This window comes from Vanessa atalanta, chromosome 12, assembly GCF_905147765.1.
Source record: "Vanessa atalanta chromosome 12, ilVanAtal1.2, whole genome shotgun sequence".
Lineage (NCBI taxonomy): Eukaryota > Metazoa > Arthropoda > Insecta > Lepidoptera > Nymphalidae > Vanessa > Vanessa atalanta.
Window position 1 is genome coordinate 927061 of NC_061882.1, and position 26619 is coordinate 953679.

General features: G+C 30.6%; 5 protein-coding genes across 8 annotated transcripts in view; 2 read left to right on the forward strand and 3 right to left on the reverse strand.

The window, feature by feature from the left end:
• Positions 1–1422: 1422 nt before the first annotated feature.
• LOC125067745 (WD repeat-containing protein 61-like) lies at positions 1423–5526 on the reverse strand. The gene is made up of 7 exons (XM_047676482.1): positions 5396–5526; positions 5235–5323; positions 4495–4643; positions 4075–4310; positions 3338–3525; positions 2310–2478; positions 1423–1641 (listed from the first exon to the last, which is right to left on the reverse strand). Exons 1-7 carry the CDS (start codon positions 5411–5413, stop codon positions 1531–1533), a joined length of 960 nt encoding a protein of 319 aa, XP_047532438.1. The 5' UTR covers positions 5414–5526; the 3' UTR covers positions 1423–1530.
• Positions 5527–6001: 475 nt separating this feature from the next.
• Positions 6002–9328, reverse strand: LOC125067714 (WD repeat-containing protein 61-like). The gene is made up of 7 exons (XM_047676440.1): positions 9197–9328; positions 8994–9118; positions 8466–8632; positions 7890–8125; positions 7145–7332; positions 6204–6375; positions 6002–6128 (listed from the first exon to the last, which is right to left on the reverse strand). Exons 1-7 carry the CDS (start codon positions 9212–9214, stop codon positions 6039–6041), a joined length of 996 nt encoding a protein of 331 aa, XP_047532396.1. The 5' UTR covers positions 9215–9328; the 3' UTR covers positions 6002–6038.
• A 779-nt stretch (positions 9329–10107) lies between these two features.
• Positions 10108–12996, forward strand: LOC125067625 (pre-mRNA-splicing factor RBM22). The gene is made up of 7 exons (XM_047676315.1): positions 10108–10391; positions 10478–10531; positions 10635–11128; positions 11468–11641; positions 11959–12101; positions 12192–12304; positions 12466–12996. Exons 1-7 carry the CDS (start codon positions 10338–10340, stop codon positions 12622–12624), a joined length of 1191 nt encoding a protein of 396 aa, XP_047532271.1. The 5' UTR covers positions 10108–10337; the 3' UTR covers positions 12625–12996.
• A 2967-nt stretch (positions 12997–15963) lies between these two features.
• Positions 15964–21345, reverse strand: LOC125067626 (secretory carrier-associated membrane protein 1). 2 transcript variants are annotated; one of them, XM_047676317.1, is made up of 9 exons: positions 21148–21345; positions 20966–21067; positions 20474–20602; positions 20123–20131; positions 19016–19220; positions 18010–18268; positions 17323–17440; positions 16675–16842; positions 15964–16037 (listed from the first exon to the last, which is right to left on the reverse strand). In XM_047676317.1, the coding sequence occupies exons 1-8, from the start codon at positions 21202–21204 to the stop codon at positions 16687–16689; spliced, it is 1035 nt and encodes a 344-aa protein (XP_047532273.1). In that variant the 5' UTR covers positions 21205–21345; the 3' UTR covers positions 15964–16037; positions 16675–16686. The 2 variants fall into 2 exon arrangements, with proteins under 2 accessions (XP_047532273.1, XP_047532274.1); XM_047676318.1 differs by lacking the exon at positions 20123–20131.
• Positions 21346–22293: 948 nt separating this feature from the next.
• The window catches only part of LOC125067624 (furin-like protease 2), a 260136-nt gene continuing 255810 nt past the window's right edge, over positions 22294–26619 (forward strand). For all 3 annotated transcript variants that reach the window (XM_047676310.1, XM_047676314.1, XM_047676311.1), the window contains exon 1: positions 22294–22533. The gene's annotated coding sequence lies outside the window, so the exon portion shown is untranslated. The remainder of the gene's footprint in view (positions 22534–26619) is intronic.

Genomic DNA, 26619 nt, shown 5'->3' on the forward strand with positions numbered 1-26619 from the left:
TCTCGCTTTGTACACACGAAATCAATACTCCCTACACCGTAATCTGCAACACAGTCCGTTTATAATATAACTATTTGAGCCTACAGCCTTTTTATAATTAGCATGATATTTTAAATAGTAGAATTATACATAATGTTATATACAGTAAAGTCTCAGATGATTTATTTATAAGTATAAATTAATATTTTTTTTATTTAATTAAATATATTTTTTAATGAACCATGGCCTAAAAATAAAAACAAACAATTAAAAACAACAAAAAGTAAATTTATACCAATTTTTTTATGGTCTATTATTGCAATGCAATATGCATAGTATATTTGTCACCCACTCAGCCTGATTTTGAGGATAAAACTCAACTCTGGTTTTCAGTGGTCGTAAGATCTCATAAGTGACATTGGTAATTGTTACAATTAATTTAAAATAGATTCTGCATAAATAAATATACCCACATAAAATACTTTGTAACGATATTTTGATAACATTAGTAGAACCTTTGGTTTAAATATATTTTTTAGTCACTAGACGGTACATAACAATGGTATTTCTTAATTATTAATCTGTGGTGATCTGTTTTTTTTAAACATGTATTTGTTATGTTTTATAGTTATAACGTAATGTTTGTATAGTCTTTGGTTACAGTAAGAGCGGGTTCACAAGGATGAACTTAGTTGAGTCTTTGCTTGGGAAAAAATATTGTACAGTCAAATTTTGAAAGAAAAATATCGAAAAGAAAAAAAATTAAGAAATATTTTATTCAAAACAAAATAGTCAAGATTTACTTACTATTTACTCTTCTCTCAAATTGTAGTCAACTATTAAACAATTTTATGTATGTTATCTATGGAAAACAACGAATACGTATACAACGCTTTTCTATATAATAAGAATATAATTATTTTAATGAGCTTTACTTTTCATTTAGGCTTCGCTATTAATGTTTTTTTTTTAATATTTTTAATGTAACAAAGTATGTGGAATATGTATTTTTTATATTAATATGACAGTTATTTTGATGACGATTAAAACTTTTTTTTATTGATATTCATGTGGATTGTGGCGGATGAGTCAACCAACCGGAATGGTGGTGTAGGCTCCAAGCCTTCTCCTCAAAAAGGGAGAGGAGGCTTTAGCCCAAGGAGTGCGTGCGTGTATGCGAGTGTGTGTATAACGAAAGAGCATCGTTATGAGAATTACAAATAAATATATACATTTTAGTTATTTTAAAAGGTACATTTAAAAACGCAGTCGCGCAGCACAGAATATATACGAATATATAGCATTAACTATGACAAATCCCATTCTAAAACAAGTAATACTTTACAATAAAACAAAAATCGACTATAAATTATATATCGATGAACAACTTTAACATTTTGGGAATTTATTTTAGTGCAATACTGAGTCAATAAAAATAAAATAATCACTTAAAGGATTTTTATTACAAAATAATTAACAATTAAGTTCTCACAGATTATAAATGTTTTATTAAGTCGTATTTTTATTATAAAAACATTTATTATAAATATATTACTTTTTATCACACTTGGTTGGAATTGGACATTCATAAATATTTATCGACTTGTCTTTCGACACTGAAAATAATTTATTACTGCTTGCATTAAACTTGAGATCGCATACCTGGAACAAGACCAGAAGGTTATTTAAAATAATTAAAACGAAATATATAATATAATATAGTACCTATATGTACATAATTAATAAATATGTATTAATATTTACTAAGGTAAATAGCCTTGTAATGTCAGTTTTATGTATTAAATGTGCTATTTTCTTTTTATATTGGTAAAAGAACAAATGGGCAATGGTTCTGGTGATCTACCAGCCCCCCCTCCCCCCAAAAATATCGGCGAGGCGCGGCACCTGGGCCTTTCGTACCCCTGCGTTATCCAGAAGGATAAGACGGTGCTAGGTAACCACCGCCAAGACATTGGAATTGTAAGAAATGTTAACAATACTATATATAGCTAATGCCTAACTTACCTAGTAACACTGGCTTGTCAGAACAGGGTTGAACTAAGTACTGGTGAATATATGATCTGATGGGTGGTTATAGGCCTAGTAAAGAACTTAAGAGTCTCGTGAACAAGACATTCGTAGATAATGTCGAAATATCGAATTCCACCAAATAAAAAAAAATAAAAAACATGGTAACGTTTTTAAATACTGATAGTAATAAAAATGACCATGTTAATTTAAAATCTTATATAGTAAAGAACTTTCTTAAAAAACTTTCTAAAAATTTTTTTACACAATTTAGTGAGTAATAATTTAAAAATAAAACTAACTGTTTCGTTGTGTTCCTGAAACGTCTTCAACACTTTCAGTTCCTTCAGCAGGGCGACGGTCACGCAACCGTCGGCCGTCGCGACGGCGACCCGCGAGCCGTCGCCGGAGAAACAAACGCTCAAAACCCACGAATTGAGTTTCAAACTGCTTTGATGGTTTTCATTCGCACTGCGACAGAAAAAAACATTATTTTATTAAGTTGAGATATAAATATAAATTAATTTAACAATTACTATTTGCTTATTTAATTATTACTTATTAGCCTTTTAATTAACAGCCTAGCCTTTTAACTTGAATGACATTCAGGCTATACATCTTCCGTTCATAGAATACGGTAATTTACTTTAGCCGCTTCTGAAGTAATTATTGTGTATACTTACTTATATGAAGTGAGGCTTGTGTTCAGATTGTTTAATTATTATTTTTTAATGCCTATAAAACACTACCGCTCAGGGGCTTAAAACATTGTGGACGTAATATCCATGGTTTAGCCTATTGGGCGTGTAAATTGTATTCACTTTTATTATTTGGTAATTATGTTTTCGTTTACCTTTTACTGCAATTACTGTAACGTTTGTGTTGGCAGCATATGTACAAGGCGTAGACTGAAAAGCAGCCTAGCTGAGACTACGACCTTTTCACCAAATCATCAAATCTCATATTGTTAACTTTTTTTATGGTTTTGTACCTTAATTTTGTTTTTGTTTCTTCTTGGTGAATAAAGTTACTTATTATTTATTTATTATTATAAATAAACATAACATTGTGTATTTTACTTTGTTTGTAAAAAAAATATATTAAGAAAATGATTTTATATCGAATGTCTTGTATTAGTAGTTCTTTATAAAGCTATTCGGCTCACCCGGAATTAAACACACAAATTATTATTTATTTACCCACGTGATTTAATAAAGTCCTACACTAGCCTAAAAACCTCTGAAACACGCCATTTTATGGCACATATGATTATTGAGTGAAGCGCTTAAAAAACATCGATCTTTTTACAGATATATTATATTATACTCACACATCAAAAACTTTGACAAGTCCGTCATTGGAGCCAGTGACCAATAGCTTGGAATTGGGCGAAAAGTCTACGCTTCTGACGGTCTGTGTGTGTGCATTAAATGTGTGCGAAAGCTTTCCTTGAGACACGTCGAAAACATACACGGTTCCATCCACGGAACCACACGCTACACTTTTACCATCAATACTCTATAATATACAATTAAACATATAAATGGATAATAACAACAATTAAATTACGAAGATATACAAATTGTCATATTTTACTAAAAGTCTAGGTACTTTATTGAAGTAGGTTTTTACAACCACCGATTCGGAATGTAGATTCTACCGAGGAGAATCGGCAAGAAACTCAGTAGCTATTTGTACCGAGATGGCTAATAGATATTAACGAATTTTACTTTTTTTTTTATATTTCTTTATGAGCAAAAGGTAAAATGTTAAGTGGACGGTAAGATTTGGTTTCATTTTCAAATACCTGTATTTTTTTGTTTAGTGCTCAAGGTATTTATTGAGGGCGAAGACAGACACACAAATGGACAACAAAGTTAGGCTATATACACTAAATAAAAAATACAGTTGATAAAATGACAGCAAGGTAAGTAGCAATTATTGTGACTATAAAAAAGCTGCATATCATAATAATAAGTGACTCAAACATATTTTTTCGTATTATCATACAATTTACAATAAGCAGATTAAAATATTTTGATTTAGTCAAGTTCTTCCCATTCTTACCCAAGCCACAGTCAATGCGAATTTCCCTCTCGAATCCAACACTCTTTCTACAGTGTTAGTGACTATATTGTATACAACAAGCTTGCCGCTTTGACTGCCAGACACAACATGTGTACCATCCGGTGAAAATGACACATTCCAAACATCCGTTGCATTTGTTTTTATTTCATTGATCTTGTTACCGCTTGTCAATTCCCAGATCATTAATGTTGAATCTAATGACGCTGATGCTATTACTAATAATAAAATATACATACAGTACTAAATTAGTTTTCATAATTATTTTATAAAGTAAAGCTATTCAATCAACTTTGAATAAAAATGAAGTTTGGCTTTATGATTTAAACTTTTGGTCAAGATAATAGCTTTCAAAAATATTGTATATGTCCAAAGTGAATTTTGGGTAACATAGCAACTTACTATGGCCATCTGGACTGACAGCAACAGAGACAACAGCCATACAGTGGCCCTCTAAGGTGTGAAGAATATCTAGCCTGTTATTTTTGTAGCTCCACACTTTCACAAGACTATCGAGCCCTCCTGTGACTAAGTATTCTTCTGAGGCATTTCTATAAAATTATACATATTGCATTGAATGATATGAAATTCATAATACAAATCTTATTTAATATATGTGTCTTTTACTAGTATATTTATAATAAAACAAAGTAACTTATTTAAAATAGTTATTAATTCATCACTTGCCCCAGATTTATGAAATTATTTCGGGAAATTGGCATGTAAATTCCAAATAAGTTAAAATATTTTTTTTTTTCTTTCGTTCATCACTCTAACTAGCTAGATGTAGCTTCATGAATGTGTCATCCCTCACAGTCTCACTCTCTTCTCTTCCCTTTTCTTCTTGAAGGATCCACATTCAAACTTTTAATAATATATCATTCAAAACATATTTATAGTGAAAAAATATTTGTTTATAATTTTTTTAAAGGAAATTCACTTTGATGGTTATTAGTATTATATCCATTCTCATCACCACATATACAACTCAACATTTTCCTTCATCCACACAATCCACTGAAGACAGTTAAACTCGGGACAATATTTTTATAAATGTAAATACAGAAATTTATAGTAAGATATTTCATAAATAATATATAAATATATCCATAATAATTATTATTAATGAACTTATTACGTACTTGGTATCGTCCTTCGTCTTAATACTCGTGACGAAACAGCAATAAATGGGATCATCGTGGGCATTTTCTTTTTTGTTTAAAAGTGAATACTAAAAGTGAAAAAATATTTATTAATAAGCATATGGAAGACTATATTCTTTACACTGGTTATTTTTACTTACAGCAGCTGCAGCTGGCATTATTGCCTTGTAGAAGTAACAATATAAGATTGATATAATACTTTATTTAACCGGTGAACTAAAAAATTAAAAAGGTAAACAAGTGTTTAATTCCAGAAATTCTATAGTTTTGACAGTGACAGCCGAAGAGCTAAACATCCACAGCTGATTTTGACAGGGCACAGATAAGGATATGTCCACGATAGCACAGGGAAAATAATCATTGTTCTCAGCATTATTTTTTTTATAAACAAAAAGCAAAAAACTTTTTCAAAATCTTAAAGCTCGAAACAGTATTAAATTTATATATTATTAAAATGTAAAGTACAATTTAATACTGTAGAACATGAGTTTAAATGTAAACTCCATATATCTAACTTTTACAATTAGAGTGTCTCGCGTGGGTACAAAATTGTGAATATTAACTTTTATTTTATTTTTTACACTCAGTTTTATAAAATATTATGATCATGTGATAACAATATGACGATGTCATATTTTAGAAAAGCAAATAATAACAGTTTCATATTTAAAATACCATATTTGAACATATTACTGTCATAATTATACAATTGACAATGGTATTGGTATAGTTATGGAAAAAAAAAATCAAATTTTTAATATAGTTTTTATTATAAGATAGCTATTATAATGGGCAGTCATAAATATTCAAACTTTTATCTTCAGATATTGATATAATTTTATTACTTTCTGCATTAAATTTCACGCCCCAAACCTGCAACAGAATAATTATTAATAATTGTATTAATATTAATAATATTATAATAAACGTGAATGAAATATTATGCACCTGATCAGTATGTTCTTTAAAAACATGTTGGCATTGCATACTATCCAAGTCCCAAACTCTGACTGTTCTATCAGAGCTTCCAGATACAAATCTCTTACCATCTGGTGAAAATGCAACTGATAGCACCCATGAAGCATGCCCAGATAATGTGCCAGCTAAATTTGCATGAACACTAAAAAATTAAACAAAAATAATACATTAATTTATTTTTTCAGCCAAGTGCAAAGTTATATATGAAGGTCTTATTATAAAGATATTGTTTATGGTATATTTTCTGACGGTGATGGTGATGATGACAGGTGATTTTATGACGTTTTGTAAAGATTATTTGTTGAAAAGATGTATTCACAACAACACAAGAAGTCAAAAGTATAAATATTAAAAAATTAATTAAAAGTAACTAAAGTCTTTTAAAACTATAAAGTAATTAAACAGAAAGAGTAAATAAACTACTTTGACTTAAAATTGAGGCAAAATCATTGATCTTGATTAATCTTTGATTTTCATTATGGTTTTATGAAAAATTGGAATTTTATATGTAAGCAAAGCTGTTATCAGAACTTTGAAAGTAATGATAAAGTGAGGTGTAACTAATTCAAGATTAGTGTTAAAATATATTAATCAAGAGTTTGTAGTGGATAACATAGCATATCTTCTAGCAAATCACATGAAATATTTTAATCTAAGGACTTTTTTTTTTATGGTATTGGTTTGCGGATGAGCATATGGGCCACCTGATGGTAAGTGGTCACCACCGCCCATAGACAAAGGCACTAAAGGCATACAACAATACAGTATACTGTTATTTGGCGGTAGAATATCTGATGAGTGGGTGGTACCTACCCAGACGGGCTTGCACAAAACCCTACCACCAAGTAACTGACTGTTATTATCTTCTACTTTTATGGTTGAAAATTGTAATTAAGTAAAAAATATCTTACACATCATAGAGCTTCATGTGTCCATCATCCGAGGCAGTCAACAATAACTGAGAGTCAGGAGAGAAACATAAGCTTCTAATTGGCATAGCATGTCCTTCAAGAGTATGCACAAGCTTACCCTGTGCTACATCAAATATATTGATAATACCATCTAATGCACCACTTGCAATATATTTACCATCTGGACTCTATAAAAATAAATTATAATTATAATATTACAAATTCAAACCTTATTTTTGACTGGACAGGAGATTTTTTCCAGCAATGGGACTGGTAACTTCATATGTAGTTAACACACTGCTCTAAGCTCAATAAAATGGAATAAATGAGCAAGCATCATATCACACTCTTAATGAAATACTGAAATCACAATCAATAACTTTTGGTAATTGATGGTTTAGTTTTAGTGTAAATACAATCATAAAACAAAATTAAAACCAGAATTATTGTATTAAATATAAAATCTATGTATTTGTAGAATACATAGTAAGCATATTTTCATTTATTAACATAAAAATTGTTTTTAATTTAACCATTTGGAATTGAGCCATTATTCTTCTAAAATTTTGAGTTCTGTCGAAATTTTACAAAAAGTGTAATATAGTGAAGGCAATTTCCTTTACCATTTTTATTTTGTTATCTATGAATATACACATAGGTTAATTCAGCTTTAATTTATAAATATAGAAAATGTTAATCTATCCATATATGTATGTATTAACAAATTTCTGACATAGAAACTTACATATGCCACACTTAGTGTAAACTTTCCTCTTGTGTCTAATGTCTGCTCATGTTTGCCGCTCTCAACTCCAAATATTAACACTTTTCCAGCATTACTGCCTGAGATTACGTGTTTACCATCTGGAGAGAAGTCCAGTGTCCATACATCCATTGTCCCTGTCTCCATTGTCTTTAACTTTTCTCCAGATGCAATGTCCCACAGAATTAGGGATGAGTCTTGAGAACTACTAGCTAGAGCTGGAATAATTGAAAGAGGTTAATGTATTGGGTTGGTGGTTGTGATTTTTGCAAGCCGTGTATGTATATACCACACAGCCACCACATATTTTATTGCCAAACAGCAATACCTAGTATTGTTGTGTTTCAGTTTTAAGGGTGATCCAGCAAGTATAATTATAGGTACAAGGTACAGCCATCTTAGTTCCCAATATTGATGGTGCATTTACTATGTAAGGGAAGTTGATTTTGCTATTTGGCAATGTGTATGGGTGGTGATGATCAATGTTCATCAATAATTACTGAATTATGGTAAAATCTAATTTTAAAATTTGTTACTGTATCATAGAATATTTCTTACTTTTTCCATCAGGACTTACAACAACAGATATTAAGCCAAGGGAATGGCCTTCTAGTTGATGTTTAACTTCTAATTTTCCATTATCTAGTTGCCATATCTTGATAATGTCATCAAGACCCCCAGTGATGATGTAGTTATCCGGTGGCTCTTGGGAATGGTTTGAATCTCTGATAAAAATTGCAACAGTTAAAACAAAGTTAAAAAGTTCACTGGTATGTTGTTTGTTTTTATTACTATGATCTCTATATCTTGAGATCTATGTTAAATTTCATAATTAAAGTAACTTAACTAACTGAAAAAACTAGTTTCTTATTAGACGCGATTCATTCGACTCAAATTATAATATATGAATTTTCTTAATGTATAGTAAGAATACTAAGATTAAAATATATATTAATTCTTTTTTATAAGCGTATTATAGCTATAATAACACCTAGTACAATATTGAATGATAGATGGAGAGATAATAAAACAAGGTCTGAAAGAAGGAAAAAGGAAGGAGTTTATGATTATTATAATAAAGCTTACTGTGAGTTTTCAACATTTTCTGGATTTTCAGTAACTTCTTTCGTTTTTTCATGACAAATTTGGCTCCAACAACAGCACCATATGGCATCATCGTGAGCATTTTCCTTTTTTAACTGTAAATAATACTGAAAGAAAACATAGAACGTGGTAAACAATAGTAAGTTACGATATTATAATGACTTATATTATATATAATTATTTACCAGCGTCGTTATAGACATAGTAGCGGATTAGTTTCGTGTGAATTCTACAATTTGTATCCTTATAATTATAACATTAATTCTAAATCAAAAATAGCCGCAAGCCCTCAATTCAATTATTCTTAACAATTTGACATTGACAGTGACAATTGATCATTGATATTAACTTTAGTTTTTTTTATTTCCTTTACTCTCGGAATAGGCAAAGAGCATGTATCACAAAATGTGTGTACTATTTTTTGAAAAACAGACAAATTAATATTTTTCTCAGAACGTAAAAAGCGTATTGTATTTTACACGCTAGGACAGTGTTACCAACCAATGAGCCAGATTGTCAAATACTAGAGGAAATAGGAATTAAGAGATTTAGATTTGCTGCTACCATTTTTGCCACCATTCCACGCGGTCAAGATTTATACAGTAACTATTTATAATTCATATTTGTATATATATATATATATATAATATTTAAGCACTTAATGTTATCAATTCTTATATTGGAGATTTATAAAACAGAATGATTGTATAACAATTATCTTATAATAATTTGACTCGGTTGTTGTTTACTCTTAACTGAAATTTTTGAGTTGAAAAACGAATAGAGTTTGAAAAGTAATTAGATGTTGATTATATTAAAATTGATTACAATTAATAGTGATCTCATTTTTTGGATTTTAATTTGTTTCTTTATAAGATTTGTTACGTCTAAGTTGATTTATCGTTTGGTTAAAAGAAATTATAAAAATAATCACTAATAAACTCACATTCAACGATTATTACTAAAGTTCAGGAAGAAATGATACAGTTCGCCAAAAATTACTTTTTTATATAATCATAGTATAAAGTATAATAGAGGGTAATTTTTATCTTTAAAGAATCTGTGGTAATTTATGAGTTTTGGTTGAGTTGCGTCACCTGTGAAGTGTGAGTTGTGACGCAGTACGTACCTTCTTATAATTTTATAATACGATGTATTTGTGTTAAGTTCTTGCCAAAGATTATACATATTTCAACGACTGTGAAATACATACTTCGTTAAGATAATATTTATTTTGTTAAATCATTCGATTCCGTAAAATATTTTACTTCTTACTTTGTTAGTGTTATATTGACTCTCAATTCTCAGTAATAACTACTATCGAACATGGCTATGTCAAAATCAACAAACACATACAATCGTCAAAATTGGGAAGATGCTGTAAGTTAACATTTCGAATATTAAAGGACTTTTTTAATCATAAAACATTTTCAATGAATAGATACTAATTCTAAAATTTTTTGTAGGATTTCCCGATTTTATGTCAAACATGTCTTGGTGATAACCCCTACATTCGAATGGTAAGTTATATTTTAACATAATATGACAAAAAATTAAAATAATTTAACCGAATACCATACACGTTATAATAAAATAACTAATATTTATGTTTTTCGTTCACAGACAAAAGAAAAATATGGTAAAGAATGTAAAATTTGTATTCGTCCATTCACTGTGTTCCGTTGGTGTCCCGGAGCGAGAATGCGTTTCAAGAAAACCGAGATTTGTCAAACATGCTCCAAATTGAAGAATGTTTGTCAGACCTGTCTCCTAGATCTTGAATATGGTTTGCCAATTCAAGTCCGAGATGCTGCCCTTAAAGTACAGGATGATTTACCCCGTAATGAGGTTAATAAAGAATATTACATCCAGAATTTAGATAGCCAAATGTCTAAGTTTGATCCAACTCAGCCTAGCAATTCAGCATTGAAATCAAAGGGTGCCTCAGACCTTCTATTACGATTAGCGAGGACTGCACCTTACTATAAAAGAAATAGGCCTCATGTATGTTCATTTTGGGTAAAAGGCGAGTGCCGAAGAGGTGAAGAGTGTCCATATAGACACGAGAAACCTACAGATCCTGATGACCCATTGGCTGACCAAAACATCAAGGACAGGTATAATTTATTGATTTGTCTTCTGTAATTATGTTTCTGTGGCCTAGTTCAATAAGAGCCAAAGTAAAATGTAAGCCATATTTGGCATTTGCCAAAACATTTATTAAATAGTTAATCTAATTGTGCTAAAATGGCATAAACTTTACATTACAAACGCTATCAGCATTAGGCAAAAAGTCATATGAACAACGCTCATCTATTAATTATCTTGTTAAAAATTTTTACTTTCTCTACAGTAGGGTTCTTAATATTGAAACTCTTAGCACCGAGCCACAGATTTATAATTAAAATTTCACTAAACAGCTAATACATTTTTGTTTTATTAATATTTTTTCACAGATACTATGGTGTTAATGATCCTGTTGCTGAGAAGTTGATGCGTAGAGCGGCTGCTATGCCAGCTCTTCCTCCCCCTGAGGACAGAACAGTCACCACATTGTACATTGGTAACCTCCCAGAGAATATTGTTGAGGAAGAGTTAAGAGGACATTTTTACCAATATGGGGAGATAAGGTAAATATTATTATATCTAAAATACTATGTTTTTAAAATAGTAATTATAAGGATTACTAAATAAAAGACAAAGGTTTTTCAATGTTTGACTGTTGTGATAATATTGAATAATTTTCAATACACAATTATGTTTGTCTTAATAACTTGGAATTAATATTTAACTAAAAAAATTCATGATACTAACATTTAAAATGTTGGTACATCAATGATTTTATTCTTGAATATGTTATTAATCTCATATGTCAAGTAGTTAGTGGTTTATAATGTATTATTATTATATTAAAGGCACTTAATATCATTATATTGACTTTATCCAGATCCCTCACATTAGTGCCAAGAGCTCAGTGTGCATTTGTGCAATACACAACCCGCAGTGCAGCTGAACATGCTGCAGAGAAAACTTTCAACAGACTAGTTATAGCTGGAAAGAGACTTACAATAAAGTGGGGTAAATCACAAGGTATGCATTTTAAATATAAATGACATAAATATATAAATAAATCAATCTAAGAATTTATGTAGTAACAGTAAAAATTCATTATCAACACAGGCCGGCAAGGTACCAATGAGAAGACTGAACCGCCACCACCGCTAGAACCTGTTCCTGGTTTACCGGGGACTCTGCCGCCACCACCTGCTTTCCTACATCCGTTCCCACCACAGGTATGATAACTAAAAAACTATGATCAAATTTAAATTTAAAACTTAACCCACCATTACGTACTTTCTGAGTCAAAATAGTCAAGTGTGAGGTCAGTAAACTAAGTGAGTGAGTAGAATAAGTTTATAACACCTTATTTTAACAACATACTCATTATCCGCAGATGCCACCGCCGCCCAGCCGGCCTAACGACTTCTTCAACCTGCACTACGCGGGCGGCTGGGGCGCTTGGGGCGCTCCGCCGCCGCCCGCGCTGCACTACCCGAGCCAGGACCCCGCCCGCCTCGGCGCGCACGCGCACGCCTCGCAGCCGCAGACCTAGTGCCCGCACTTGTACTACGTCACTCGCACCGGCACGGACTGAACATTCTCACCGGCTTATCGACGTGTACGTTGTAGATGTGTTTGTGACATGTTTCCATATGAGTCGACCTATAAAACGATCTTAACTAATTCGACAATAATGGAACAAAAAAAATATAATTTAAGTCTGTATAATTATAATAAGAGTAAATTTGAAGTTTTTTTTACATAAAGTAAATGTATGTATGTGGAATCTGAAAATCTGTCTCTATTTTGAATATTTGGTGTTATTCAAATTTAATATTTGAATGTTACTAAGATAATATAGTTAAGCTTCGTGTTAATTATGGTTAAAGTGTTTAAGAAATAAAATTGCTGAGTTAGATCAATACTTTTTACTTTGTTTTTTTATTTGTGCTATTACATGTGGCTTATTTGTTTTCGAAAATGGCAATTTCATATTTTTTAATTCATTATAATTTATGTAACTAAAATAACTGAACCTGATTAATATAAACACCCAGGACTGGTGCTTTACTTTGTGGTAGGGCTTTGCACAAACCTGTCTGAGTAGATACCACCCGCTCATATTCTACTCCAATCCAATTAGCAATCGTTAGTTTTGTCGTGTTTTGGTTTGAAAGGCGTAACTACATGTACAAGGGACATAACATCTTAGTTGTAAGGAATGATTAATATTTTTTACGTCGGCATTGGGCAGTGGTGACCATTTGTCATCTAGTGCATCTAGCATTAGCCAGTGCGCCTACTTATGTCATAAAAAAGGAGAGTATCACTGCCATCTTTATTGTTTTAGATGATATAAATCCAAGAGATTTTTTTTAATAAAGTTTTTTACTGACCCGAGCTGGGATTCGAACCCCATCTTCAGATACTAGACCAATGAGACAGATGAATAAATTAATTTACATAAAACTAACTTTATATATTTCAATGAAGTCACTTTATAAATTTAAAGGTAAGGGAAAGGTCTGTAATTATTTCATGATAAAAATAAAAAAAAACACTCGTAAATGCAGAATTTACCACATGAATTAATAAAATTGTAAATTTTACCTATAAAATATACCTAATTAAGACATTTTTATACTTTTTTTGTTATTGTGATTCCAAAATATACCTCTTATAACGACACATTAATGACGAAATATTGTAATAAATAATTATTAGAAGTTTTTTTTTAAAGTAATATGTTTAAGGCGTTCATCTATATATTTAAAAAACAAGTTATATTATTCATTCTAAGATCATACATAAAATAATATATATAACAAGCGTGAAGTTAGTGTTTGTTGATTTTTATGCAGGATATATAAACTACCAAGTATATATTTATATAATTACCGATCAGGTTAATTAATATAAATTCAATTTTCTGTAATATTGATTTAAATGTGCTAGTAGAAAGTATATTTTGAATTAAAGAACATGGCAACACCCGCCCCACAATACAAACCTGCTTTAAATAAATAAAACAGCAGTTCTGAAACTATATTTAATATTAATCATAAGTTTATAACATGACTTAATCGTTACAAAACAGTTAAACATTTATTTAATTCTATGCCTTCGCTTACCGTTATCTGGGTAAGGACGGTCTCAATAATTTACATTATACTAGGCCCAGATACATAGATACCTATATAGCTGTATCCGTTCAAAGGATACAATAGATAGATAGATAGATAGTGCTATAGATAATTGATTCGAGCTGTTATCATGCTCGTTTCCCAAAACTGTCAAGATAAAAAATCGTATCTTAACATTAGTCATGTGACTAGTTTGGTTAATTTATTATCTTATACTATTTTATACATAGATATAAACGCTAAAATCGAAGTCTTGTGCATCTAATATCGTAACACGGGGCAAGAGGGAATCACACATGAAACATCAAAAATTAAGTAAACGGACCGATTACAATTCTTATATATTTTTAATAAATTCACATTTAACACATGCTACATTTGAAAATCGAATACGATTAAAAACATTTAAATTTCGAAGGGCTATTAAAATATTTACACTCGCCCATGGAAAATGGAATGTAAAATATTTATTTTCACTATTAATCTGTGAATAGTATTCAAAAAAAAAAATTTAAACCTTATGGAAATTACCAAATTTATTGAGAGCTTAGACAATTGAAATAATAATATGTTAAACTAATAGTGTAATTACTATATTTTTCAGTATTGACATATTGTCCCTATCTATGGTTATAGCAATTTATTTCTCTAGATTATTATTATTTTAGTAACAGGGTGCAGCGGTGCTATGAATACAATATATACGAAATGTAAGGCGTCTGTAAGCTCATGTGGTTAAAACTAGAATAAACTAAACTATATTATGATGTAATCGAGCCGCTGTAGGAGACCGCATTAACATCTAATACTGTACGAACCGAGGGGACGATACTTATATTAGAAGTTGCGAAAAGTTGTCAACTTCGCTTATAGATATAATATAAACGGGATTTTTCTGCCTAAGTTTATTGTAATTTTCATCGTTTTTAGGTTATTATGTACTAACATCTACATGGTTAGTATGAATTCTGAAAAATTTAATATGAGCATTCATTATAAAATAAGGAAGATCAAAACTTCTATCATTCATATAATTTAAGTTATTGCCATGCACAAAATTCGAATATTTTTTTTTTGGATAATGCGTTTTCCTACAGAAGCTTTATAAGGAAGGCGTTATGAAACATAATTATAAATATAAGTTACGACATTTTGCAGCTAATACTAACGATATTTAAATTAAGAACGAAAATGATTAAAAAATACTTAGCTACAATAAGGGTGATGCCTGTACGGATTATTCCATTAGAACATTAAACAGAGTACTACATTATAAATGAACGATTATAAATAAAACATAATTAGTAAATCAATAAGTTGCACAGCCATTCGACTTTGTGGCCGTATTTATAAAATGCGCTCGTAATATACCTAAAATAAATTAACAATATTAAATATGCGGCTGTTGATTATACATGAAAATATAAAATTTGTAAAAGATAATTTTTATTGCTGTTTTTTTTTATTTATAAACAAACATAGATTTACATTTGTTAGCACTTTTCTCTAAACACTTAACACATAATAAATAATAATTTCATAAAAGTATTTTCAAATAAGATGCACAGATAACGAATAATTTTAAAAAAATAATCATAACAATTTAAATAGAACAAGCAATTTAATTGTTTAATGAAGACTTTATAATATTTAATAATTTAAAATCTCAGCATTGAAGAAAATTTTTATAAATGAAAACTTGTTATAAATATTTTTTGAATATTATGATATACTAAAAAGCGCTTTTCATAATGTCGATTACGTTATTATTATGTATCCTCCACACAGGTGACGCTGATTAATAATTGTCACTGTTTTATACCTGAAATACAAAATAGTTTTGCTATAGAATTTAATAAATCACTATAAAATATAATGCGCTTATCTTCTTAATTTAATGTATACTGATTTTTCATGGTGACGCAAGCAACTATTGGCTGAACAGCGGATACCGTTACTCATGTGAGTGAGCGAGACAAAGATAGTAAGTGACAATAACTATTGGTTAAATTATTTTAAATTAATAAGTGTCCCATAGTTCTATTTTACTTTAAATATTTTATTATTATAAACTTGAGTTCATTGTGCTAATGTATTTTATGTGAATTATAGAGTTAAGTGGCAGGTAAGATTAAAGAACCATAGAGTAAGAGTATAGTAAGAGTATAGTTTTGTGCAGACACTTTTGGTGGTAGTCATCAAATTTTCTACCGACAAACAGAAATAGATTATATTATTGTGTAAATAAATACAAGGGGCTTGAAATCTTGGCCTCATAATTTATGGCATCAGACGCTAACAGTGCTGTTAGCGTCTGATGTGGTTGATTTTTCTCACAGTGTCTGCTCACAGGTAATATTCACTCTTTAGCCGTGTCAACTAAATATTGCGATTAGCATGTCAATTTCAGGAAGTGTTCGGTGTGGGGTAGGGGTGGTGTAGGTGTGGGAGCACTAGACCGTCGGCCGGCGTTAGTATCGGTTGGCGGAGGCGATCTGCGCGTTGACGGCGGCGGCGGCGGCGCTGGAGGCGGCGGTCTGCACGTGCTGGTTGCGCAGGATCTCCGTCGTGAACTCGGCTTGCGCCTTCGCCAGCGACGCGCCCGTCGAGCGGTAGATGCGGTGCACCTGGGGGGGGGGGGGGATTTGATATAAAATATAACCGTATAAGGCTGGTTTCAAATATAATTTAAAGTAATTTACAAATATTTAATTATTCTTTTTTTTATTTTTTTTCTAATTTCATTAGTTCAGGCTTTGCATATATAATCTGTTTTCATTGCGCAAAAGAAACTCCCTTGGGTTTATTAGGTAAGTAGGAATAATTCCAGTTGTGCAATGGATTTCTTGGTCGTTCTATTGGGTAGATTCTATATCCCGAGCAAGTGGTATCTTTTTATTTAAATCATTCATCAATCATTCTGTAAAATGGAGATTGAAAACTGCTTATAAAAGCCTGCTAATAAAGGATATTTTGATTTGATATGTAAACTCTTTAATGAATGTATCTTCTAGACTAACAAAGTTGCCAGTCACCTGTCAGAGTAAATTATTGGGGATAATAGAGGCAAACAAAATAGGCCCCATAATATTAATTTGTATAGCTACCTTCGTGATGAGCATGACGTCAGCTACGACGGCCGTGATGAAGCCAATGGTGACAATCAGAGTCACGATCCCAACGCCGATATTCTCTCTAAACACAGCGATGCTCGTAATCAGTCCACTGCAAATCAAATTGTTTCATGTTTTCAATATAATTCATCTCACTAATATTATAAATTCGAAACTTTGGATGGATGAATGTTTGTTTATCAATTATGCCTGAATGGCTAAGCGGATTTTAGTAAAATTTTTCACAGAGATAGATTATAATCTGTAGTAGTAAACTGTACAAAATACCTGCAATCCCCCTTCCCCTTCTTGTCACAAGCGGGTTAAGCCAACGTCATAAATGAGTAGAGTAATTGAAGGTGATCTTTGATTTATATTAATTTTTTAGAGATCGTGTATAATTGGACAATTAAATTCTAGTATTCATATTTACTCCTCCACTTAAGCACAAGCTTATGGATAAAAGAAGACTTCAATAGCCATATAGGAGCAATCCAGTTCTGATGTGAGTATTAGAAACTCACCATCAGATCTTTATGAATGGTACCATGTCGAAACAAAAAGCTTTGAAAAAAAAAGTATACATTGCAAATACATATAGAAATATACGAACCTCCTCCTTTTTGTATGTCCTATTAAACTCATTAATTATTTGATGTATTTAAAAAAAAAATTACTCACCAAGAGCCTCCACCGCTGAATCCAATAGACTGCACCAGTGTTATAATAATTTGGAAGAGGAATATGAAGAAGAAGACCATGAAGTTGAACGAGGAGTCGCTTCTAAACGCCTTGTAGATCGGTCTGTACCAGCAGATGAAACTGAACGGAGTCAGCAGCACGAAGTACAGTATGGACAGGCCGAAGACTGTGAAGCCTTGGCCGGCGAACAGTAGCGACAGCCCACCGATTATATTCAACGCCAAAACCAGAGCGTGGACTGAAACAAGACGATATTCATTTCTAATTAGCATAGTAGTCTTAAATATGCCGAGATGGTTTTGGAACATATGAATCTTAATCAAAGATTGCTGATTCAAACCTGGGCGCTGAATTTCCATGTGCTTAAATTGTATTTATAATTCATCTCTTCATTAATTCAAGTGAAACATAACAAACAGTGATTAGTTTACTTTTAATGAAACCCACTGATTTGAATCTGTGTATATATAAGTGTATATTCACCAATCATTTTTCTTTTAATTCATTGAAGCTATGTAGCAGAATAAGTTCCATGCCTTCTCCCCAAAGGCAGGGGAGGTGTTTGACCAGGTTTGGGACATACAGTTTAAAATTCACTAACAAGATTTTACCCACATATTACTAAGTAAAGCTGAGCTTTTAATTAACCTGATCATATATAACAGTCATAGTAAGTAGTGTTAATTTTGGTACAAAATTTGTGGTAGGTTTACATAATATTTAATATTGTAGAATGACTCAAAAGTTGTAAGAGCCACTTGAATAAATTAATATTATATTAGCATTCATAGGTTATATATAAAATAATTTAGATTAATCAGTATTTACACCTTTATATTTAAATTCTTTAATCATCATAATCTAAGGAAACAGTCATGTCTTTTAACAGACTGCATTCACATTTTTCACTAATGTTTGAACATCTATATAAAAACTGTTAACACAAATTACATAGGAAATATATTATTCATATAAACAAACTTACACATCCAAAGGTGATACAAATGTCGAACAATCCTTTGGAACTCCAACGGGATGTCCACATTTATGTCCTGATAGAAACATGGCTGAATGGGGCAGAAGGCGGGTAGAGGTGGCCAATTATTTCTTCTACCAGCCGAACCTGCTCTGAGTTCAGCTTCACGCCTGGCTAACTCTTCAGCTTTGCGTTCTAATTCCTCTTGCCGTTTCTGTAGTTCAATTTCATTCGGTATCATAATTTAAACACTATTGTTATAAAAACAATCACATATACTTCCAAGTTGAACGATAAAACTACTACTGAGCTCTTTAAATAAACACATAGGATGCTGTTCATGGGCTTAAAAGGGAAGTGATTCCCACACACAAAGTTAATTAATATAAACTACCTATTCCATGCGACTCCATCCACCTTTAAATATTTCGAATAAATTACATTATATATATGTTATTCAAAAAGGTAATATTCTGTCAAATTTCATTAAGAATAATCATAAGTGGTTTTGTCGTAATGAGGTAAAAAGGGGCAGAGTTGGACCTTCAGTTGATTTTGTTTCATGCAAGTGACTAATACATTAAAATGATAATCTAAGACAAACATGATGGTAACACTGCCAGTTCTTGTGACATATTTCTAAAATAACAAGATAGTGTTAACATATAAGGTCGCTGAATAATTTACTAATCAAATATTTACCTTTCAATTTAAAAAAAAAATACTTTTCAATGAGTATAACAAATATACTATTTAAAATAGGAAGACAGACGAGCTAACGTGCCTCCTTTTGCTAAGTGACGGCACCAACTTTGTGAACTAAGATGTTATGTCTCTTGAGCCTGTATTTCGACTAGACTCACTAACCCTTCCAACTAAAACATAACAATACTAAGTATTGAAAGGCAATAAATCTCTGATGAGAGGGTGGTACACAACCAAACAAATATAAACTGTGTATATATTATTTATTACAGTGCTCTATTGTTTGTTTTTGTTTTAGAAATGTTAACAAACACAAACAGACTATTGCTATAGATAAGAAACTGAAGGAAGTTCTAAATAATACTCTTATCAAGCAATTCATCAACTATGACTAATAGTGATAAATGTTACCTTTAGCTCCTTCAGTGCGAGTTTGGAAAAGCAAAAGTGTATTAATAGCATGCATAACTATAATTTTTCATATCTAATTAATTTATAACTAATAACTATTTTATTTTATGTCTGTATATTATATAATGATGTAATTAATTAATTTCAATCATTAATATTTATCTATCATTAACATTTATTAAATTTAACAATTTATTAAAATATATTCAATTACTGTTGGTACCTAGTTTAAACAATAGTGCAAAGTGCTTTTATATACTTTTAAAGTGGTTTTAAATTACTAATTGCTGATATTAATTACAATTATAATAAACTCTTGTGTCTTTGTGTGTAAAAAGTTCAACAACTTACTTGAAAGTCAGCTGTAGTGAAGTTTTGTGGTGGGTTTTGACTCTGTTGTGGTTGATTTGATCTCGTATACTGGCCGCCGATGGGTGGAGAGACTGCCTGCATTATCGCGGGTTGTGTTGGCTGGGAGGGCTATAAATATTAGAAACTGAGTTAACTGGACTGAGGATCTAACTAGGTAGTGATTTATGTTCAACAACAGAAATAAATTTAAACAATTATAAATATTTTAAGAAATATGTATCATGCAAAGCCATAATGCACTCAAAGTTATTAAACTGTTAAATATTATCATTATAATTAATATACTAGTTACAATAATAGAATACTCTATATTATAATCAATTGGGCCAAAACAGAGTAATATTAAAGATACATAAAATCTATTATAAATTAATTTCTCAAACCGGTCGATTACATTTTTGAAGACTATCTATTAATTCGTTGGTATTATCAACCCACTAATATACATTTAATGACTAATATACAGTTTACCGTAGCCTGATTTGCATTTTGTTGTCCGTCAAAGGGATTGTAGTCGTCCAGACCCTGAGTGGCATTGTTTGTACTTCTAGCCACTTGCTGCACCGATGGATCCTGATATAAATAATCGTATAATATTGTATCAAAACAAGATATAACATTGATCAAATTTTCATTTTTATCAACCCACTCACCGCAAAGGGATTGTCTATGGCAGGATCACTAAATGGATTATCCTCGAACTTCGACATTTCTTATTTTGAATTACGCCACTTTATACAATTATATTGTTTAATAAGCACAAAAGAAATACTTGACTGCTATATTTTTAACATAAAGAATGATTATATACAATCAATCCATACGATTGACAGATTGACGATGGTGACGAGGTGACATTGTAACATTTGATGTTGCAAGCTGTATCTCTTTCTATAGCAAAGTTATTGGTCGCCTCTATGTCACACTTATTATTATAAATCAATTAATAAGTTTGTAATCCAATATAGACCAAGATTTAATAATATATTTGCAGTTCTATGAGATTTATTTATTATTTTAAATATAAAAAAAAAATTCTTCGCGTTTCAGACTTGCGTTTGTATGAGGTATATTTTTAAAGTAGTTCAGAACACACAGTAATTATATGTTAATATTGACTTTGTTACAAGCTAAATGTAATGTAAATATTTTATACGTATTTCCATAAAAACACTTTTATTTTTAAGAAAGCTTATTCTTACTTTTGTAAGTACAATTACTTCTCTGCACGGTCGTTAAAAAAGTTGTATATTGTTTTGTTATGGTAGTGAGTAAATAAGGTAAGTACTGTTTCTTAATGTATTAACGGATATCAACATAATTACTTAAAAATATAATTAAACAATCAATATATTTATATATATATATATAAGTAGTTTTAGACTTTTCTTTCTTTTTTATATTTCCATAGCTTAGAAAACTATTTTAATTTAATATGTCTAGATATTTTTGTTAATATGAGGGCACGAAATTTTTTTCCTATTAGCTTGAACTAAGCTTTTGAGACAAGCTATATTTATGTTGGTATATCAAATAAATTTGTTTAAATTGTATGTAAACTTTCCAAATACTTATTTCAGTCGAGTTTGAATAAAATAAGTTTAAGATCAACGACTTCTAGTAGCTTAGTAGTTAAAAGCGTCACGGATTTAGTTGTGTGAAATTAATGATAATAATTCATGACGCAATTTACAAGTTACGTAGAAATACACGATTCTTTATGTTGGTACTAAATGAAGGCGAAAGTGGTTTAGCAGTTGGCAGAATCACTTGTCAGTTTATTAGACGATTCTGTCAAAGTAGGCAGCTGTTTATGTTTTGTATAATTATTTTACGAGTGTTTTGCATAACTATTTTACCGTATTGTTTATAAGTCGCTATATTTATCGCTTTTAAGATTATAAAGTGACACATATTCTTGATAATTGCATTCATTCGAACCATGTCAGATGTCAAGAGGTGAATAAGCTGTGTTTTGTGTCAACGTGTGAGTGACAGTTTTTTATATTGTTTGGGATTTGGTGCGATAAACATAAACGGTGAGTGGTGATTTCTTTTATACGATTTGATTTGTTATGTTTTTAAGATTTTAGTAATAAAATTAGTTATCTTTTTTATTATTTAATCGGTAATTTATTATTAAAAAGAAAAATAAAATAAAATGTAACTTAAACTATAAATTTAATACCGCAGCTGTATAATAACTAGGTGTAAACTAATGACTAATTGTGACATACATAACAATTAAAATATTTTGATGAAAGAGTCAACAAGTTGCGCGTGCGCAGTGCCGTCGATTACAGAGGTCGAGTTGTAGCGAAAGTTGTTTGATCTTGATGTTAAGGAAGTGAGAATAGTTTATCTAACTTAATTAGTCCATTACATAAAATATACTTATTATTCTTATTATTATTAGCACGCAAATTTATATTGATCGAAGGAAATGTTTTTGTACAACACTGTTTATTTTTGAAAGTCTAATCAAGAAAGAGAAAGTGAAATTTCTAGACAATTGTTAGCCCAAAAAATTTGGCGCACTACAAATAAGAAATATAGTTTGAAATTTTTGAGTATTTTAATATTATGAAAAAATTAAAAAACATTTTACAGAATTTTTGTAATCTTTAATTCCTTTGCAATTTCGAATTTTTTATGAAATATATATATATATATATTTATTATGAAATAGTTTTAGCTTTTGTAAATGTGTCTAGACATGTTAGAAGTTTAAAACAAGTAAGGTAGGCACAGAATTATTATATAATGTAATTTGTATTCCTAGGAAATGGTTTGCTCACTTCTATTGCAGTAAATCTCTTCACTTTCACTGCTTGGACTGGAATATTAAATAAATACAATGGATATGTTATTTGAATTATTTATAGTTTTTTATTTTTTTGGTTTGGTTTTGTTTTTTATAATGCATAATTTGTTCTAAGCATAATCCTTATAAGGGTGTCAGATATGTGAGTATCTGTTGATACAGCAATCAATATTTATCGAAAAGAGTTGCTAGAGATGACCTCTGGTTTTGAAATAAAGGGAATACACATGAAGTTTGTACAAAAAACTAACTTAATGTAATTTTTGAATAAAATTATTTTAGGAAGACTGATTGGTTAGCCTTTTCTATGATACTGGCTTTGAATGAAGTATAAATCCCTTCCATCTTTGTTAAAGTCTTTCTGACCACTGGATATTTGTTATTTTCCTGTCTATTATTATACTAGCTTAAAGACACTACCTTTAAAGTAAATGGTCCATTGCTCGGCTTAGGTCTCTCGGCAGTGAAAGAAAGTTTGGAATTTATTCTGCCAAATTACTTTCCCGAAGATGTTTGATAGTATTTCATCAACTTATCTTCATCAGAGAGCATAGGATTTAAACACGAATTAAGTTAAAAGTTACTGACTGCTATTCTTTTAGATTTGTTACTACAAATACCCTCACTAATATTCTTCTTGAAAAGCTCTTACAAAAAAATCTCAGCGGTGTATGGGCTGCCTGCTGCTGCTTGATGGCCATCAATTTTGCCGCTGGGTAAAGTGCCAGTGTTTCAAGAGAATTGATTGATACATGCAGGTTGTACTTATGACGCTTTATAAGATGAGGTATATGTTCAAATTAGGCACATGGGAACTCAATGATACTTGATCGGATTTACGGCATGACCTTTGTTTTGGAAGATATGTCTATTGAGCCACCTCAGTTCTGATGGACAACTACAAAGAATTTGTATTGTACGAAATCACATATTGAAAACATTATACAAATAACTTGTACGGCAGGGATGGTTATTTCCAGTTAAATGAACATATGATCTCATATTGTTTAATAAATGTATTCAGTAATGAATAACAATTGGAATATATTTTTACATCAAAATAATACTAGTATAGTATTTTATTCAGATATGGATTTTTTTATGTTTCTTTCATAAAAAAAAATCCATATCGTAAATCATGACAAATGTTTTTAATACAGAGTATAAAAATCAAATTTTTAATGAGTGTTTTATCTTATCTGTACACGTATTATTCAGAGTATATTGGAATTATTGCGGTGAAACCTTGCATGGCTGTCTTAAATATAGAAAGATGTAGTCATCGTTGTCGAAAAACTCGACAAACTAAACTACGTCAGAAATCCATAATGAAGAAAACTACTATTAGGACTTGTACTACGTTTTTATATTTCGTGGTTACAAATAAAAAGTATTGCGTTACTATAGCTGAGTCTCTAAACAATGTTTACAGCAGTTACGTAGACTTTTTTGATGATTATTGTTTATGGTAGAACTTTACCAACATGTTCTTTATTTAATTAATAATTTTCAAATCATCTACATTCATAGACTCTATATAAACAATAATCAAAGTTAAATAATCAGCTAAGACAATAATGTGATTGAAGTAGAAGTAAGATTATTTAGATAATCGACTATTTGTTAGACGGGTCAGACTATTAACATCAATACAACTACATAAATAATATAATGTTTTTTTTTTAATATTCTATACTTAAAATTGTTGTACTTAATGTGGCTTCGTCTATTAAAGTCAGCGGGATTCTTTAGTGAAACGAATTCCTTGCCTCTGTATCGCAATTTATATTTATTTCGTTACTAAATAATAAGAGTTCAACTTGAGAAACTTACTTCTCTTTAGGGAAAAAATAAATGTACTTTTTAAGTACGTTTATTACTTTCTAGAATATAACGAATAAATATTTTTATGTATATTCTTAATAGTTGTGTATATCTTATAGTACATCTTTCGAACATCTTGAAATCATTGAAATAGACGTGTGAGTTTTATAACGCGTCTACTGTGTGCTACAATACAATAAATCATTGTATTGTTCGAATCACATGGAATTATTTTCTCATCGATGAGGTTGTTACCCTCGAAAGGTCATATTTACGTTATGTATGTAATCAATTGATACGAATACGATTATGTGGGTCGTATTACGTAAATAACTACGACGTTTCCAGGCCACTGCATTCGTATAGCACAACTTTATCGATAAACGGCCGGGCGGCGTCATCGTGACGGTGTCGAATGTCGGATCTTCGCGAGAATGGCATATCTCATCATGTTAAATGAACTAAAACAGGTAACCGACTTTGTAACTCATGGATCCAAAGCTAATGGTCTAGGGTGACGTGTCTCTTTGTCGCTACGAATTCTGTTCGATTTATATACAAATGTTCTAACTACTTGTTAAAGATTATATAACAACAATTTAATGCATTAGTTTTAGGTAGATTATAATCTGCCGAAGTTATTTGAATTTTAAAAACTATTATAATATTAGACGTTCCAATATGTATCTATACATATTTTTTAATTATTTTTTTTATGTTATTATTATGTTCTGCTAATTCGTAACCATATATTGTTACTGTAAAGTTAAGAAGTTACATTACACCTATTGTTACACTGTCTCATTTTACTCAAAACTGACCACATTCCTGCTGAGTTTTGCTGTTTAACTGATGGGTATGTTGTACCAGAGTTGGGCACACTATCAATATTGTCTATTAATCCTATTACATACAAATATAATAATGTACGAATGCTCCTTGTAAAACTTCATACGGTTACAACGCTGATTTTGATTTGCCAAACTGATTTTGACCGTGGTGGCCATTCTCAACTGAGAATATCGCAGGAGTAATTATAGTGATCAAGCGGGGGCGCTTTCTATCAATTGTTAGTACTTTCAATTTCAAAATCACTTGCTTGTACCGAAAATTTCTTGACAATAAATCTATTTTAATCCAGAAGAACATCTGCAGTCTGCCAACGCTATCAGCTACCAGTCCTGAAATCAAAAGTATATATAAACATTATTTAAGTATTATTATTATACCGTGATTAAAACAGAACAATGTAAAATATATATACCGTAGCAAACTATTTAACTAACACAAATAAACAACTAGATACTTACGTGTTAGCTTTTAATAGATGTACGGTAAGATGTTTACTCTAACAACATGCTGAATATTAAGATCCGAAGATGACTCCAATCGCGTTTTGTGGCTAAATTTCGTGTAGTTATTTTTGATATATCTATGCATATATTATTATAGATGTATATTAATATATATACGCGGT